This window comes from Electrophorus electricus, chromosome 15 (genome assembly GCF_013358815.1).
Source record: "Electrophorus electricus isolate fEleEle1 chromosome 15, fEleEle1.pri, whole genome shotgun sequence".
NCBI lineage: Eukaryota > Metazoa > Chordata > Actinopteri > Gymnotiformes > Gymnotidae > Electrophorus > Electrophorus electricus.
In genome coordinates, this window is record NC_049549.1 from 10279217 (window position 1) to 10299144 (window position 19928).

Here is a 19928-nt window from a genome sequence, read left to right on the forward strand (position 1 = left end):
TCCAGCTTGACATTTGTCATAATTTCACATGGGCAGGAATGCAAGATGGACGACACCCCCCCAAGTGAGGTGGCTGCCTTGACTCCACAGAGCCGTTGCTATGGCCACATAATTGTCTACATCTGTATGAATGTGTCACCTGAAGCACTGCTCCTGTGTGCATGTGGGTCAGTTCGGGAGCATGATCTGTTCAGGCTAATTTTGGATATAGGCCATGTTTAAAAGATATTGTGACTCAATGACCCAACATCAACAAAAAATTGGATTTTGGCCACTTTTACCTGCATTGCAAATGCGGCCTAAAAACATATGCTTGTGTGTGAATGCATATGGATATTTACACTTTCTCCCATTGGACCAGACACGCCAGGGATTCCTTCATATCCACGATGTCCTTTCTCTCCAGGAAGCCCTGGGATACCAGGAGAACCAGGTGGTCCTTGAAGGCCATCTTTCCCTAAAGCACCGGGTAATCCCTACAAACAGAGGACACATTATCGATCCCTGCAACTAATGACTGATCTGGGCCCAGGAGCAGACGCTGAATGCAGAATGCAGAAGTGGATTCCTGTCAAAGGCCTTCATGGCTGCTGGATGACTTGTGCTTTGAGGTGTACCAGTAGAAATGCTCAACCTTAAAGGCTCAGTTGTTACACAAGGGGACTCCGTGACCAGTTTGAAGGAACTAATAAATATAAGTGGATTCAATGTACAGCAAGCGTGTAATGATCAGGAAGTTAATGAGTTAATAAGTTAGTTAATGAGCGGTTTGACTAAAGTTGACACGTGTTTCTGTGTTTACGTAAATATACTTCAAAAAAACAAGACCTTGGTTATATAACTATCACGGAATGTGCCTCCCCCCACGAGTCACGTGCAGGGGATTCACATGTGTGTTTGTAACCACGCCCTCCACGTTAATGTCGATCTTTGCGAGACCCGCTGTAGCCGGTTTGTGTAATTACCGTTAATGTGTATACGTTCTTCGTTTAATGTTAATTGTATTGTCATGTTCATGGTAGACGTTATATGTGAGTGCCACCTTTGTCGTCTGTGTTTTAGAAACGTCCTACCCGGTTGAGAAAGTCTGTGCGTCCTGCCTAGCTCCCTGTTACAATAACACATTTTCAGTGACAACAAGATCAACTTAAGTGCTGTAAAATTAGGCTACAATTTAAGAAGACAACAGGCTAAAAATAAAATTTGTTATATAGTTAACAAAATACATTCATTAAAAATTTATTTCAATATGTGTAAATATAATTTGCAAAGTCTACACAGTCCAAACATTTGGGCTTTCATGGTGAGGATGAACAGGCATATATGTGAATGTGTAAGTTCTTCTCTGTGGTATATATGATCCTAGAAGCATCGAGAACATTCTTTCCCATTTTTGGAGAGATCAATTTATGGTATATATGGAGGTAATGTGTTCGTATTTAAGTTTCAAGTTTCAAGTTTGGTTTATTTGTCACATACATAGTCATACACAGTATAACTCGCAGTGAAATGGTTGAGAGTGCTCTGTCCAAACTGAGGAAAAAGAAAAACAGGGGTGCATAGAGGAATATATATTCTATATATATACAAAAATATATTAATGTATGTACAATATGTATATTATGTTTATATACACAATGTACAATGTATATATGGATATGTATATATGTATGTACACAATGTACAGAATGTACAGTTCCATCTTGTAATTGACATATTTACAGTTATATGTTACATGGCGGTAACTGAACATATTTACAGTTATGTTACATGGTGGTGGTCCCCACAGTTTATCAGTTTCCCTGATTCAGGGCCCGAATGGCCTGTGGGAAGAAGCTCCTTTTCAGTCTCTCTGTCTTGGTCTTCAGGGAGCGAAAGCGCCTCCCTGACCTCAACAGACAGAAGAGCCTATTGTTGGGATGGGTGGGGACCTTCACAATCCTCCTGGCCTTGGTCTGGCACCGCTTGTAGTAGATGGTCTGCAGGTCAGGAAGTTCTGTATGAGTGATGCGCTCTGCTGAACACACCACCCTCTGGAGTGCTTGTCTGTCCTGCTTGGTGCTGTTCCCAAACCAGACTGTGATGCTCCCCGTGAGGATGCTCGCGATAGTGCAGGCGTAGAAGTTCCGCAGTACCTTGGAGGGCAGTCTGAAGTCTCTTAGGCATCTGAGGTGGTAACAGGGAGTTGGTGTGGCGGGACCAGGACAGGTCCTGCGAGATGTGAACTCCAAGGTACCTGAAACTGTCTACTCTCTCCACCGTGGTTCCATGATCCTCACAGGTTGGTAGTGCCACTCCTGCTTCTGGCTGCAGTCCACAATCAGCGCCTTTGTCTTGCTGACGTTTAGGAGGAGATTAAACACCTGGAAAACTGGTGCCAGGGAAATAATCTCCTCCAGGTAGGCCCTCCAATCGTTGTCCGAGATCAGGCCCATGACGACGGTGTCATCAGCAAACTTGACAATGATGGTGGAGCTGGAAGTGGCTGTGCAGTCGTAGATGTACAGTGAGTAGAGCAGGGGGCTTAGGACACAACCCTGAGGAGCTCCAGTGCTGAGGGTGAGGGTGGATGAGACACAGTTGCCCACCCGTACTGACTGTGGTCTGTCTGTTTTTACACAAGCGAGCTGGTTGTCTTTGAGTTTGTATTCTGTACCAAGCATTTTGCTCAGCATGTGACTGGATATAAAAGCTGTGTGTGGACCGTTGTGTCCTTCCGTTCCTCGTAAGGTGCTATATAAGTGTAATTTCACTCCTTTATTAATGCTATTAAATCAACCCCCAAGTCCTTTAACTTGCAGTCATTGTTCAGTGACCTTCATTTCGGAAAAGGCATCACTCATTTCAATTAGATGTCAGAATTCCTCATCTTTCAGAACTTTTGTTTTGTTTTGTTTTTTCAAATGTTATCTTGCAAAAAAAATAAAAATTCAGTGTTTGCAAATAAATCCCATCTTTTGTGAGCAAGTTTATTTTTATAGCAATACTTTATCGCAGTGTTACGTGAGAGAAGAATTCTGCACAGTCTCTCTCCTCTACTCCCCTCCCCTCCTGTCACCTCTCCTCCCCTCCCGTCACCTCTCCTCTCCTCCCCTCCCCTCCTGTCACCTCTCCTCCCCTCCCCTCCTGTCACCTCTCCTCCTCTCCTGTTACCTCTCCTCTCCTCCCCTCCTGTCAGCTCTCCTCTCCTCCCGTCACCTCTCCTCCCCTCCCCTCCCCTCCACTCCCCTCCTGTTACCTCTCCTCTCCTCCCCTCCTGTCACCTCTCCTCTCCTCCCATCACCTCTCCTCCCCTCCCCTCCCGTCACCTCTCCTCTCCTCCTCTCCTGTTACCTCTCCTCTCCTCCCCTCCTGTCAGCTCTCCTCTCCTCCCGTCACCTCCCCTCCCCTCCCCTCCTGTTACCTCTCCTCCCCTCCTGTCACCTCTCCTCTCCTCCCGTCACCTCTCCTCCCCTCCCGTTACCTCTCCTCCCCTCCCCTCCTGTTACCTCTCCCCTCCTCCCCTCCTTTCACCTCTCCTCTCCTCCCGTCACCTCCCCTCCCCTCCTGTTACCTCTCCTCTCCTCCCCTCCTGTCACCTCTCCTCTCCTCCTGTCACCTCTCCTCCCCTCTCCTCCTGTTACCTCTCCTCTCCTCCCCTCTTGTCACCTCTCCTCCCCTCCCCTCCTGTTACCTCTCCTATTCTCCCCTCCCCTCCCATCACCTCTCCTCCCCTCCCCTCCTGTCACCTCTCCTTTCCTCTCCTCTCCTCTCCTCCCCACCCATCCTGTCCAAAGTCTGTGCATGCAGCTTTCAGTAAGATCCAGTAGTTATCTGGCAAAGATTCATAGTTATGTCTGTTGGTGGAAAGGAATGACCCCATTTAATTTCTTATGTTAAATATAAACTAGTCGATGCTGCAAGTCGCAATCAAATATTTAGCAGTTTCAAAGATTAAATGTTCAAGTATTCAATTAAAAAACAGATAATACTTAAATTCTCTAGTCTTCCTTAGGGAAAATGAGCAAGAGAAAGTATGTGTGCATGTATTACTACCTGATCTACTTGAGAATGTTGGCCATGGTCATAGAACATGAGAAATTCTGTGAATGAATAAACTGAATATTTTCCTAAGCTGAAAAAAGGGCACACAAACATGTACAGATATGTACATGAATCAACATATGGAAACATGAGTGTGCATGTAGGTATGCATGCACACTATACACACAAGTATGCACACAGAACCAGACACAACCCCATGCTCACTCATATAAATGCATGCACACTTTTCAAATGTTTTTGCACACACCTTCATTCTTACACACACTGGGATCTACATACGCACCCCTAAAAGGGGGGTTAGATTGTTCGGACATTAATAGTAGGTTTTTCCCACAAGAATTACCTCTCTTGCACCTCCCACTCTGTCTGTCTGTCTGTCTGTCTGTCTGTCTGTCTGTCTGTCTGTCTGTCTGTCTGTCTGTCTATCTATCTATCTATCTATCTATCTATCTATCTATCTATCTATCTATCTCAATTTCTTGTCCACCACCATGCCCTGGAATGCTGCATTTTTATATGGCAACATAAGGGAAGTGTCAAAGGATACAACCCAACCATTGCATGGCTAGGACTACATTTCATATCTACAAGATCTGTCTCACTGGGGTTTACCTTCAGGTCATGGGCAGCCATCTGTGATAAGATGCCAGGTAGGCATTCCAAAATACAAATCAAGATGTTGGCATTTGAGGAAGGGGAAAAAAGATGAGTGTCGTCAGTGCAGCAGTGGTAGAAGTCACATAAGGATATCACCTCTCCTGGAGGATGGATAAAGAGAGAAAAGGTTCCAAGCACTGAGCCTTGTGGGATGCCTGTAGAGAGCCTGCATGGAGCAGACGTAGCTGTAAGATAACATGAAGGCCACTCCAGGAAAGGTACCACCCACTGCCATACCAAATTTGCTTTCACACTAAACTCAGAAAAATGGGCACAGAGCGCATTATTTTCAATGGAATATGCAGCAACTTTGCGATTTTCCACTGCACTGAGTCCGTGGCATAAACGCAGGGTCAGGTAAAGTTCAAAGTTTCAACTTTTGCATGCTGTATTGAAGAAAAAATATCACCATGGCCAATAGAGGAGCATTGGCGGTTTGGCAGATCCCACCGACATGGAAGAAAGCCTGGAAATAGCTGTGGGCTCAAGTTAATTTTTGAGACTTTTGGTCATTAACATTTAAACTAGTCTAGAAGAAGTGGCCTCAGAAGCTATCAAACAAATCTAATTTCAGATAAGGGCTTTTTTGTTGTGGAGACAAATACATTCTAAAAGATTCTCCACTAGCATAAAACTAAACTCTTAAAGTATGCCTGGGTCAATAGATTATGCCATCGTCAATCGTCAATGGCTGACAGACACCACGACGCCGGCTCAACTCTCAGGCCAGCTCCCCCAACTACTCCCCTGTCCACACTGACAGTAGGGCAGTGTCTCTGATATAATGTGGAAAAATGCTTTAGTTTATTTTATTTTGTAGAATGTATATTTCTGGTACTGAAATCAAATCATGGAAGTAGAGAAAAACACATGCGCATACACTTGGATAAGTATTCAAGTGATAGGTTTTTACTTTGATAAGTAAAAAACGTGCTTTAGGGACTGCTTTAGTTTAAATCAAGTAAACATCGATTTAAGGGCATTAGATAAAAAAATTAATTACAAATTAAATCAAATGACATACCAGGTAATTTGGAAATTTCTTTTCACGGTCTCTATTACGCTCCCCCATTATCATGTTTCGTGTGTGTGTGTGCGCGCGTGTGTGTGTGTGTGTGTATAAATGTCCCATCGTCTCACTCTGTGATTGTGCATTGTTGTGAGTTCGTTGTTCGAGATCCTGCTGCTGTCATTTGTGACCCTTTGTTCGCTGCGATTATTCGCACTCGCCACTCTTACTTGTTGATACTTCTTGTATTTTTACTTTAGTTTTTAATAAACCTCTTTTTGTTTATCACATTGACTCGTGCTTGCGTCCTGCCTCACCCTCGTCACAGTCTCAGTTAATCGTAATTATGATATTAATATAATTAAGAGAACAGTCATTGATAAAGTGTAAAAAAAAGTATATAACAATTTATATAGTATGCCACTGTCTATTGCCATGTGTCCCTGTAGACATCACATGCCATTTAGGTTTACCTCGGCCAACACTACCTTTAGGTTTGCTCAGAGTTCTGTTACTCCTCATGCCTCTCCCTCATGCCTCACGCCCCTCCATACAATCATGCCATACAAAGCTCTGCACAGTTTTATGATCGACAGCGAGCGGTGTGAAATGCGACTTGTGCCGACATGCACTGCAAGCGCAGCACCTGCTACTTTTAGTCTGACAGCATCTTAAGTCAATGATGTCAGCAATAGTGAAGATGGATAGTAGAATACGGTGGCTGACTGTGTTTAACACAGCAGAAAAGTCTAAGAGGAGCACATCATATGACAGTTTGGATCAACCGGAAGATGTCCAGCAACTGCATAGACGACAGTTTCTGTGGAATTTGCTGATATGAAGCCAGACTGCTTGGGATTGTCTGGAGAGACAACTGAAAATTCCTTTCAGAGTGTTAGAGAACAAAGAAAGAAGAGATCAGTCAGTACCTACTGACCTTGGCCTTTGTACAACCACTTCAGTGTTTTTTCCAGAATGTGTGGCATTCTTTAAGGCAACTGGTAAGTGACCCAGTATTATACAGCTATTTTACATAATGAAGCAAAGAAGGTCTTGGGAGATAGTCTGGATGCTTGCAGAATACTGGGGAGTAGGAGACAGAAGGTGCGGTTACTAGGCAGAAGTAGCAGTGGCAGAACCTCAGACATCCTACAAGTCATGTAGTGGCCTACAGGAAGCTTGGCAGAGTTATGGTATTTGGGAAAAGGTCAAGAGAGGAAATTGTCGGTAGCTGTTTACAGTGCTATAGAAGAAACTGGCTCAGGGGAGGGTTGATAGGGTTGGAGGGTTGGAGCCTGGAATGAAGGAACAATGTAGTGGATGGAGCGTAAGTTGGGTGTGATGATCTTAACAGTGTAGAGAGGTCAAGTTGCTAAGGTAGTCCTGCTGAAGATCAGGGCCAGCAGGTTTCCTGCTTTGTGTGTAGAAGGAGAGCGGTTGAAGCTTCGGACAAAAGTTGACAACTCTGGGATGAGGCATGAGAATTCTGCTAACTCTGAGAACTGCTAACTATGAAGGGAGAATAAGTCTCCCAGGAGAGTGATAGAGGTCCTGTTTGTTGGGCAAAACCTCAGAAGGATGTCCAGTTTTTCTATGAGGTGTCCTTAAGGACCAAGCGGACAATAATTTGAAGTTTAGCTTGGAAACATACAGTAACAGCATGAAATTCAAATGAGGAAATATTAAAATGAGAAAGCAAATGGTGTGAAGTGCCACGTTTGGTACAGAAGCAGACTCGTGTGTCTCCCCTGCTGTTCTGCCATTGAGCGTGAGAGACAGTATAGGCAGCAAGTGAGCAGCAGGTGTCTATAACGGGTGAAAACAGACATTAGTAGTCTCAAAACTAAACAGAACCTCACAGCATGCAACTTTAAAACACCCTTATTTTCTAGGGGAGGATATAACTCTCTAGAATTCATTTTTTTTGTGAATTATCTTATTTATTATTTTAAATAGTATTAATAGTATGAACTGATTGTAAACTGGGCTGCCCAAGGAGGATGGGTTCCCTCTTGAGTCTTGGTCCCAAAGTTTAGTTCTTAATCCACTCAGGGAGTGTTCCCCTGCCACTGTTGCCTCTGGCTTGCTCATTAGGGATCTGGACCCAAACATTTTTAACGTTGCGTTGAGACGGCATGTGCTATAAAAACGCACTATATAAATAACCGACTTTGAGTTCGACTTTGCCATTGCTAGTCTAAAACACTTGTTCCAGTTTTTGCTAGAATAAAACTTTTACTTTATACCTTATTTTCTAAGTCATATTTTTGGTCACACACCACTTATACCTCTAACCCCAACCCTAACTCTAACACATCTTGTAACACAGTACCTGTTGCACCTGGCACGCGAGTCACGTGGTTTGGCCCGCCGCGTGCAGTCGGAGGATCCTGTTTCATAGCCACACCTGCACACACCTGTATTGTGTTAGTATATTGTGTATTTAACCTCTTGTCACTGTGTGCAGTATTGCCGGTTATTGTTGACGTAGCATGTTAATGTAGATGTATTCTTGTTTATCATGTCTGTTTAACGTTAACCTTTTCAAGTTCCTTGTTTGTAATACGTGTGAGTGCCGTTGTGTTTGTATGTTAATAAATGTTTGTCCACCTCACTGGAGCCTGTGTGTCCTGCCCCTCGCCCTTCGGTCCTCGGGCCACACGCATTATGGCGCCTTGTATCAGGTCTTTATGTTATGAATTATACAAGTTCTTATACAGCAGTGATTTCTAACTGCATTCAGCGTGATTTTGAATCTGTGAGTGTATTGAGATTGAGATTGAGCAGTCCTCTGGACTGAATGTCTAATCCTGACGTTAATCTAGACCTTAAGGGATGTACACTTTGAGAACATCCGGAGAGACTGTTTGGGATGCAGGCTTCAGCAGACTTGTGGAATTACCCAAACACAGACATGACAACACAAATACAACAAATGATTTTGGTGACTGATTTTTCTTTAAATTTAATGTTGCCTTAGCGACAAATGGGATGATAGGTGTGTTTGACTGCAACTTAAATTTTAACCTCCGACCTTCAATACCAGTAGGTCCACTGACTAAACAAGTGCAACTTACTTTGTAACCTGTATTAAGATATCAATCTTGGCAAGCAAGCGCTTGAAGGACTCGATCAGTACTAAATAACACCCTCTGGACCTTTGCATGCCAGCAGAGGTTAATACATTCACAATCATGCAATCAACATTATCACAAGCAACAGTTAGAGTTGTGTACATCTTGCTTCTGGTATCGTATTCTGTCATCAGCGTTTACCATGGAATCTGAAACCCTCTGCCACGTTATGCAGGACAGCAGCTGTGTGGTTCTCACAGATTCGACACGATGAATGATCAGTAAACATCACAGAACGGAAGTCCAAATTCCTCGAGTGTAGTCCTAGGTCCGCGGACGTGAGGTTTTGACAAGCGTGTTTGTGAGTAGGTCTTGTGCTGTTAAATGAAGCATGCCCTCAGTGACTGTGGCACAAGAACACCTGTGTGTGTGAAGAGTGATTACAGTCTTTCAGAACAAGCACTGCACTGCGATGATCACTGAAGACCCACTAAATCACACCAACACACTCTTTCCTTTTCTCTCTCTCACACAAGCTGCGTCAAGACAGGGATAAGCACAGCAAAATATAGCTGAGCAAATTCAGCACAAAGACACACACGCACACACACACTTAAATGCAGACCAATATCAAAATCCCTTTAAAGGATCTGCGGATCACAATTCATATAACACTGTAATAGTATAACTGGAAATGTTAGTGTAAGAATGTTAGCCTAATTACATGAGAGCTGTGGATCTGTGGGGCTGTGGATCTTATGCTTATTAAAATGACATGAATTCGGAGTAGTGCTAAAAAAGATGTTTGAACATATGTAAGGGTTCTATGCAAAGAACATATGTTCTTTGTTAGAACATATGTAAGGGTTCTTTGTTAGAACATATGTTCTTTGTTAGAACATATATAAGGGTTCTTTGTTAGAACATATGTTCTTTGTTAGAACATATGTAAGGGTTCTTTGTTATAACATATGTTCTTTGTAAAGAACATATGTAAGGGTTCTTTGTAAAGAACATATGTAAGGGTGCTTTGTAAAGAACATATGTAAGGGTGCTTTGTAAAGAACATATGTAAGGGTTCTTTGTTAGAACATATGTAAGGGTTTTTTGTAAAGAACATATGTAAGGGTTCTTTGTTAGAACATATGTAAGGGTTCTTTGTAAAGAACATATGTAAGGGTTCTTTGTTAGAACATATGTAAGGGTTCTGTTAGAACATATGTAAGGGTTCTTTGTTAGAACATATGTAAGGGTTCTTTGTTAGAACATATGTAAGGGTTCTTTGTTAGAACATATGTAAGGGTTCTGTTAGAACATATGTAAGGGTTCTTTGTTAGAACATATGTAAGGGTCACCACTGCAGGTTCATGCACAGGATGGAGGTCTCGTGGGCAAGGGAAGCTTCACTCATGTCCACACCCTGCATCCGGTTACAGGCTCAGCCACACCGAGCACATTTCCTTTTATTTGTTCCCTGCTCCTTCCCAGCCCATCCAGCTAGGGCTCTCCTGGTTACCCAAACATGACTCACACGTTTCGCGGCCATGTAACCAAATCACGCGGTGGTCACGCGCCTGTCGACAGCACAGGCTCCAGAAGAAGATTGCACCCCTCCTGTCCACCTCTGTGGAGAGCCCAGAGGAGCACAACACCAACCAACACCAACCTATCAGGACCTAGTAGAGGTCTTTATCCCCTCCATCTCTCTCCCCGTCGTGCCTATCACTGCACCATTAACTTAAAGGAGAGGGCTGTACGCCCTAAATACAGGGTCTACCCGCTCTCCCAGGAGGTGGAGCAGGTAATGGAGCATTGCGTCCAGGCTTTAGCACAGGGCTACATCTGCCCCTCCACTTCGTCGGCCTAAGTCAGCTTCTTCTTTGTAAAAAGAAGGATCGTGGCCTGAGGCCATGCCTAGATTACTGGGGATTAAATGCATGGTTAATTAGGGTCCCCTACCCACTACAACTGGCCTCTGCTGCTCTGAAGCAGCTGAGGGGGAAACTGTATTTCAGTAAGCTTGACTGTGCAGTGCCTATAATGTGATAATGATTAAGGAAGGCAATGAGTGGAAAGCAGCCTTTAGCATTAGGTAAAGACATTGTGACTACCTGCTTTTGCCGTATGGCCAAGCCACTGTACAATCTTCCCAGCATTCATTAATAACCTTCTGCAGAGGTTTTTGTGTAGATCTGCTGTCGCCTACATCGATGACATTTTGATCTATTTACCCTCCTATGACCCACATGTGCATGACTTCTGGCAGGTACTCAGCACTCTCCTGAACAATAATCTATACTGCAAGCTGGAGAAGTGCGAGTTTCACCTCTGTGAGGTGAACTTCCTGGGTTACATTACCAGGGAGGCCTGCACAGCTTGGTAAGTGGTTCATCTGGTCATTTAGCACCCTGACAGACCATCTCCATGGAGAGGCAATCTGCTTAAAGTGGACCCCGGGCAGCAACTGAGGGTTTAGCTACCCTGGAGAAGGCCTTCGCTAAGCCACTTCTGTAACAGCCTATCTGTCCCAGCAGACAAGGGAAGAGTCCAAACTCAAGCCAGTGGCCTTCTTCTCCCAGAAGCCGACCCCCACACTGTGAAATTACAGGGTTGCCAACCGGGAATTGCTGGCAATGAAGCCGGCCTTTGAGGACGGGAGGCACTGGCTTGCATGATTGTGGCACACCGTAATGGCCTATAAAATCCTGGAGTACCTCCAAACCACAGAGAGGCCTGTGATGCACAAGGACATAGTTAAACATGTGTTGTCATGTAGGCACACTACGTGCCGATAAGATGTTCCCTCTCCCTACACCATATCATTCCTGATCTCACATGACTGTTGATTTTATCACAGACCTCCTGGCCTCTGAGGGAAAACTGGTCATCCTCGTGGTCATCATTTGGGGGGGGGGGGGGGGGGGGGTGTTCAGTTCCCCTCCTTGGTATGGCAGGGATTCCTCGCTGTAATGGTGAGCCTCACCGTAGGCTACCACCCACAGGGTAAAGGGCATGTGGAGGGACTAAACCAGGAACCATGGAAATTCCTGTTCCTGTTCCTGTCAGAAGCACTTATTGACCTGGTGCTGCTATCTTCCCTGCTACTCCACCCAAAACTCACTCCCAGGAAGTTTGTCCTGGTGTTCCCGCCTCCGCTGTACCCGTGGAACCCTCCGACCTTTGACCAGCCCGCTGTCAGGTATGAGAAGCTGGCACCCAAGTATGCAGGTATGTACACCATCCTCCACTGAATGTGTGGATGGGTGAGTGGGGGGGGTGTTGTACTGTCACGGTGTGCCAGGCACTACACATGAGGGCCATGCTCACTATCACACACACACACACACACACACACTGCACCTGCCCTGCTCCCAATCACCTGATTGTTGACAGCTTATACCTGTGCCTCATTTGTCAACTTTGTTTTCTATTTAATGCCCTCAGAAGCACTGTGGCTGCAAACCACTCCTCAATCCTGGGTGCAAAGCACATCGCGAGTGAAACTGCTGCGTTGCGTGGCTCTGTCATTTTTCTTTTCCTGTTTTATTCTGCTCGCCGCAGTGCATCCTTGGTTAGTTTGTGTCCCAATGGAGAATACACTGCATTCCCATCTCACTCCCTCTCTGCCCTCATCAAAGTAAGGGATGTGATCCACAAGGTATTTTCATCTGGGAGTTGCATTCAAAATAGTCACGCATGCCACTGGCTAATTAGGTCAGCGCAGACTGACACTGATGTTCTAGTTATAGCAGGTCTGGTAAGGGGATAATGCATAAACAGTAGACTACCACCTATTATAATCCAGATCACACTACTTATTGGTATTGTTATAGTTCTGAAGGTTCTTTTCTCACCACAATCTGAAAATACTACCATGGTTTAAGGCTAAAGTCTAACACTACAATAAAAACGTGTGTTACTATTTGAATATTATTTCAGTTCGGAGGCAAATTTCCTCAGTCCAATTTTATTTTTATATCAGTTTTATTTCCAAAATGTCTTCTTTCATAGCTTTAGTTTATGATAATAGCCTTTAAAAAATCATGAATAAAGCTTTACTTCTGTAGAATCCCATTCAGATCTTCATTAGCCACTGATGGAGTCCACCCCCTGCCTTCAATCCATGTGCCCCATGTTTTTCCAAAGCCCCTCCCTTAACCTATGCTGTTATGTGCTGTTTGTGCATGCACAACATGATTGACAGGCAGGGAGGACCACCTCCTTGTAGAGACGTTTCTTGATTTGCAAATTCAACTGGACCATGTAGAAATGACAGTGATAATGACAGCTGAGAACAATTAAAAATGTTTTTTTTTTCCTTTAGGGTTTTGAGAGGTATCAGGGTGTAATTACAAATTTGCCAAAGAGTTATTTAAAAACAAACAAGGATAAAACCCTGCCCTCAGCTTTTCCATGTCCTTCATGAAGATCAATGCACTCACATTGAGTACACCACTACTGAAAGCTGCTCCTACTCTTGCACGCACATTTTTCAGCCGAGTGCTTTTGGAATCTTTTTTGAAGCACACATCATGCTCCCTGTGTGCACGTGGGCATTGTACTTGCTCTGTTTAAATGACGTGGACTCATCCTCCCACTAAACAGGAGACAGCAGTGAGATCATCCCTTGAAGAATGTCTCAGAAAACAAAAGCAAGGAGCCAGGCTGTGGGAGCAAAGCTTTCTGACAGCGGACTCGGACTGCTGACCGAGTCATGTTCATCTGTCCCACTGATAAGGCATGTAGCTTTCTCTATTCTATATAAAACTGTATGAGGCACAAGATTATCACCATCATTCACCACTCATAGTCACTAAGGACTGCTCATGCTTTGTCATTTATGTCGTTCACACACATTGCATGGGCGAGACCCACAGCTCTCTTTGGTGAACGTGATTGGCCCTGCACAGTTAAATAAGATGTGCAGAGGCCGGGTCAGAACTGGTGTGTATGTTCTCTTTGCTTTTGTGAGGTGGACAGTCGACCCTGTGATGCTGTTGGTTCACTAATGTTCTTTTTTCATGTCTGGGCTAGATCTGGTATATCATGAATCTCGTAGTTTCGTATTTGTGTGTCTGTGTGTGTGTGCTTGAGAGAGAGAGTTTCTTTAAGCTCCTGTGTTCTCTCTCTTAACTGTATCCTGCACTATAATTGGAATACAGGTCTTTAACAAGACCATCGTAAATATGTCACTCCCACCATAAAGGATATCATTTAAACTAAAAAACGCACACGCACGCACACACGCACGCACACACGCACGCACACACAAACAGACCAAGCACACACACGCACACACACACACAGACCAAACACACATTCTCACACAAACAGACCAAACACACACACACACCCACCCACCAAACACACACACACACACCCACCCACCAAACACACACACATGCACCTGCACACACACACACACACACAAACACACCAAACACAAACACACACACACCAAATACACACCCACCCACCAAACATACACACACGCACCTGCGCACACACACACACACACACACACACACACACACACACACCACACACACCGGCAACATTCCTTTCTTGCTCACAAATATGCTAAAGAAACCAGCAGAACCCTCATTATTAAACTTAATCCTTTCACCCTTATCTGAATTTCTGTTCAGGAGCTGCAGGCAGTAGCAGTGTGCACGTGCTTGAGATGACTGGGGGAATGCTAATGGGCTTTGCGGAGGCTTGGCGCACACCTGGAGCGACAAGCAGGTAGGTGGGTCAGTGTGCCAGACTATGGCATACAGCGAGCAAGACTGTGTGTGTAAGGGACTGATTGTATATGCATATACATTTGTGTGTGTTGTTATGTGAACATGTATTAATGTGCGCATATATGAGAATGGGTTTTGTGTACATATTATGCGTGTACACTTGCCTGTGTGCTGTGTTTCAATAAAACAGAGTAAGGCTTATTTAAAAAATTAGGACAATGTTTGGACAAATCAGTCACCAAACCACCAGGTCAAATATACATAATTAATGCAGCAAAAGGAGAATTCATACAAATACTGAATTCATACAAAGCTGTTACACCAGTAAACACAGATACCAGTAGTGAGGAGTAGTGAGGAGTAGTGAGGAGTAGGGAGGCCCTGGTGTGGCTAGAGAGAGGGATTTTTTGCCAAGACTCCATGCGAGATATGCTTCCTCTAAAACAGCATAATGTTCATATTGACTCTTATCTGGAGAGATACAATGAGTTAGAACAATCTCATTTACATATTCTTCAAGAATTCTTTATTTTATATCTCCATGACATTTTTTTTTTCTGCCCGGAGAGATTCAATAAGTCTGAACTTATGCACATGTAAAAAAAAGTGGAACAGGGAATGTTAAACAATGTTAAATGTTACACAGGTTCAAATTATGTAATGGAAAAGGAGCCTTGTATATGGAATATGGAACTAAAAAACTAAATATATGGAACTAAAAAAATCTTTGACTTTCAAACAGTAAACCATGCAAAGGTTATATAGGAATCTATGACTAAATCAAATGGGCTTTTCAGAAGTCATCTAAATATTCAGAATATTATATTTATATTTATATTATATTATATTTTAAATTCACACCTACTCGTCAAGTCTAATATGGATTAAAATTTTTTTTTTTTTTCTCTGGTGAAATCTGGTTGGCCAGCCATTATCCACCAAATATGACTGGCTACACCAGTTATAAAAAACAGATAATTGGCTGGCTAAAATAGTTTCCATGTTTTTTTGTTTTTTTTTTTTACCATAGGACAGAGAAAACAAAGAATTTGTATTACATGTGTTGCGCAAAAGGAAACTAAGGAATTTAGTTCAAATATTTAGAAGTCGCATTGGAACCCAATTTAAAATATAACTCATATATAAAGAATTTGACTTGTTTCTGACTGACAAGACCTTGCATTCCAGTTACGGCCTGTATGTGCATGCCATGATCCTATAAGAAATGTCATACTCGCTGGGGCCAGGCTTCTCAGTAATTTAACCTCTAGTGTCACGATTAAAACAGGTTTGGAAAATAATGAAACCAGTGAAATGGCATCACAGTGTAATTAAAAGGTTTGGTTAATTTGAACCATTTCCATATAATTTTACACATAGGCTTTTCCCAGAAATTGTCACTTAGATGATGCAAAAAATGACAACTGCAGAATATCACTGTGAAGTGCATCTTTTGGTCCGTCATGTTTTACAGTTAAGGGTGTACAGGTATGGAACAGCTCACCATCAGAAATAAAGACATGGAATGATTTCAAACTTTGTAATACCAAGTTGAACCACTGGCTTAAACCAGGACAAAGTTGTGAACATTCAAGTGCAGGTTATAATAAAAATACTTCTATGATTTTATATTTAATTACATGCTCAAACACAAATGATCAGATATGAGCATATATGCACAGGGCCACTCATTTACAGCTGGATATTCATGGATATTCAATTCAAATGACTTTTTTCTTTGTTGTACAAGCTGTCTTGTTCTCTTTTAATAACCAAACCAGGGACAGTGGCTACGAATATGCTTTATCTATATGACCTATTGCATGTGTTGTATTTTGTGACATTTTTAAAAAAAATCTAAGTTGCCTATTTCAAATAATTGCAATAATGGAAATGAAGCCAGCCCTGGTTATTTCTTAAATCCACAATCAGATATTTCAGAAAAACAAAGCAATCAACTCTACCAGTGAACAGTCTACACCACTGAACAGTCTATAACACAGAAGTGCCACAACTGAACAGTGTACATCACTGAACAGTCTACAACACTGAAAAGTGTAGAACATTGAAATGTCATCACTGAACAGTCGTAACAGTGAATAGCCTCTCTCTCTACACACTCCGTGCATCTAAACATGATCAAGTATTAGCATTTAAGTATTAGCCTTATAAGTATTAGCACAACACCTCCATGCAAATTTGTGCAAAACCAATGCATTCAAGTTAACTTTGTTAGGTTAGTTTATCTTAGCACAATGCTGTCAATGATGGAGACCCAACCATTGCAATTAGAGGTTGCAATTAGCGGTATTAGCAAGCATGTAAGGAACCTAGCTAGCTAACTAAGATAGCTAAGCTAACATTAGAATACATTATCCATGCAAGTGGATGACAATAAAGTTAATTTTTTTATCTGTGAGGCTGAATGTTTGCTTCCTCAATGCAGATGAACACTGAAAAATATCTTACAATTGTTAGTTAATGAAGAGACACAGTGAGGAAGAGGTCGCTGTAACGTTAGTTAATGAAGAGACACAGTGAGGAAGAGGTCGCTGTAACGTTAGTTAATAAAGAGACACAGTGAGGAAGAGCTCACTGTAACGTTAGTTAATGAAGTGGCACAGTGAGAAAGAGCTCACTGTAACGTTAGTTAATGAAGAGACACAGTGAGGAAGAGCTCGCTGTAACGTTAGTTAATGAAGTGGCACAGTGAGGAAGAGCTCACTGTAACGTTAGTTAATGAAGAGACGCAGTGAGGAAGAACCCGCTGTAACGTTAGTTAATGAAGAGACACAGTGAGGAAGAGCTCGCTGTAACGTTAGTTAATGAAGTGGCACAGTGAGGAAGAGCTCACTGTAACGTTAGTTAATGAAGTGGCACAGTGAGGAAGAGCTCACTGTAACGTTAGTTAATGAAGAGACACAGTGAGGAAGAGCTCGCTGTAACGTTAGTTAATGAAGTGGCACAGTGAGGAAGAGCTCACTGTAACGTTAGTTAATGAAGAGACACAGTGAGGAAGAACCCGCTGTAACGTTAGTTAATGAAGAGACACAGTGAGGAAGAGCTCGCTGTAACGTTAGTTAATGAAGTGGCACAGTGAGGAAGAGGTCGCTGTAATATTAGTTCATGAAGAGACACAGTGAGGAAGAGCTCGCTGTAACGTTAGTTAATGAAGAGACGCAGTGAGGAAGAGCTCACTGTAACGTTAGTTAATGAAGAGAGATGCAGGAGATGAGAATAGCATTATAGTGCCTTGTTTTGTTAACATTATAGTACATTAATAATAATAATAATAATAATAATAACAACAATAATAATATTAATAATACTACTACTGCTACTAATACTACTAATAATATTAATAATAATAATAATAATAATAATAATATGGTAAATTACTATAGTAAATAATTACTGTTAAATTACCCCCATCTTAAGCTTTCAGCAAGCACACGTAGCTACCACCACAAATTCTGTGGGGAATTCTGAATACTTCTAGAACACTGAACAATTCAGCAGACTCTCCTTATTAATAAATGATTGCAAGGTTCAGTAATCAATGGCACTACATTTAATATCTCTAAATGCCTTGTTTATATTTGGAGTGTTTGTATCCATGGAGATTGCAACCTCTCCTACTTCGGCTCACCAGCAGAACACTTGTATGAGAGTAGCAAGGCCACTGAAACGTAGGGCAGATAAAATCAACTCTGGAATGTGAACCCAAATCAGCTGTTACCAGCTGGCTCATTACCAGTTAAATAATTAGCTTATGGTCAGGATATAATGGACATAACAGAAACAGCAGCCTGACACCATCCTTCAGAAGAGCTTTTACTAAAGGCATGGTTATTGTGTTTCAGTAGTTCCAAAAGCAGAAATATGGCTAAATTGAATAAAGGAATAACCAGTTTGATAGTCATGTAAGAATACTGAGACTGTGAAATTAGAATGATGCAGATATGAGGTCATCATGAGATCTTTTGCTTACTCTGGCTCCTTTGAACAGGGGACATGGACATGTGCCGCAGTTTCGCCCAAAACACGGCTCTGACGTCTCCCCCTGGGAATAAGAACGCAATCAACTGTTAGGGATAAAAACACTAATAGCAACACCCTCACAACACACACACACACACACACACACACACACACACACACACACACACACACACACACACTGGAATATAATAAAAATGCTCATTTTAAAGCTCTTTAACAACAGCAATTTCAAACTAACATACAAATCTAAAAGATTTTCAATTGTATTGATTTTTTTGTAATACTGAACAACAAAATTCAACTAACACCTCACATGTAACGGTCTTGGCTTGTCGTTACTGAGAATGCATTCAGGAAAGAGACTGTGCTTAGGATATCCTTTTTCTCATCTGAGCAGAATTCCACATCATTCAGCGAGCCATCACGTTTAAATCTGCTGTGTCTGCGTGTGTCAGGCTCTTTCACATGGGGCCTGAGAGACCATATGCACGAGGTTCTCTCTTCCACAGCTATGCACGTGTGCTTTCAGGTAGGATAGATAGAGCACGGAGACAGTGGAGAGGAAGAAGAATGGGGGGGAGAAACTGTCGGAGATCGAAAATGGGCCAAGAGGGTGGGTCAGGGGTAGATAGTGGGGTTGTTTAGTCTTTATAGTTAGATGGGTATGTACTGAGAGAGAAGGAATAGCCGGAGATAAACTGCGCAATCAGACATCATTCTTCCTGAGAAGAACCATGCCTGTGTTAGACGCACACGGACATGAAATTAAAATGCATACAAAATTGGAGAAGACAAACTGTTGCAATCTTGCCATGTTTGTATATTTTTAAGAACACTGTGTGTGAACCGAAAAGCTTAGTAAGTGCCCCGCATGCACACATCCCGCCAGGCTGAACCTGGCGAACACTTCCTAAACACACAGCTAAATGCGCTAATACAGACACCCTTACAGAGAACATGCTCCTGGCACAAATGAACGTTATCGCTTGCATGCCGGTGTGTTAAAGCCTATACCGATCCTCTCTGTTCCGCGTCAAACTAAATCTCCTTGGCAAGATCACCAGTAACAGTGGGTATGTATACAGATCCGGGAGCGGAGCTAGCTTCACCGGCTCATGGATGACATTCACTTTCATGCCAAGACAGAAGGAGACACTGACTCAGTACAGAAGCACCAATCATGGTTGCACAAGAACAAGCACTGAGCGCAAGGTCATTCAAAGCAGTTGTGGTACAGTACACATCACCTCAAAGTTCAGACTGTGCAAAGAAGCCCGTGAAAGAATTCAGCACTTAGCAGCATGATACAAAATGCTGGTGGCAATAGCACACACTACAGGCAGCGCTGTATGCAAGGCCTATAGCTGGCCTCCCAGCCTATATGGGAGGAGCCAC

The 19928-nt window shown here is 42.8% G+C and overlaps 1 protein-coding gene across 1 annotated transcript in view; it reads right to left on the bottom strand.

Annotated features, from left to right (window-relative positions):
- LOC113588976 (collagen alpha-1(X) chain-like) overlaps positions 1 to 18588 on the bottom strand; it is a 20639-nt gene extending 2051 nt beyond the window's left edge. Inside the window, exons 1-2 of the mRNA XM_035534321.1 lie at positions 18523 to 18588; positions 342 to 476 (exon numbers count right to left, since the gene is read on the bottom strand). Of these exons, the coding sequence (XP_035390214.1) occupies positions 342 to 353 (12 nt within the window). The 5' untranslated portion in view covers positions 354 to 476; positions 18523 to 18588. The remainder of the gene's footprint in view (positions 1 to 341; positions 477 to 18522) is intronic.
- Between the last annotated feature and the right edge of the window lie 1340 nt (positions 18589 to 19928).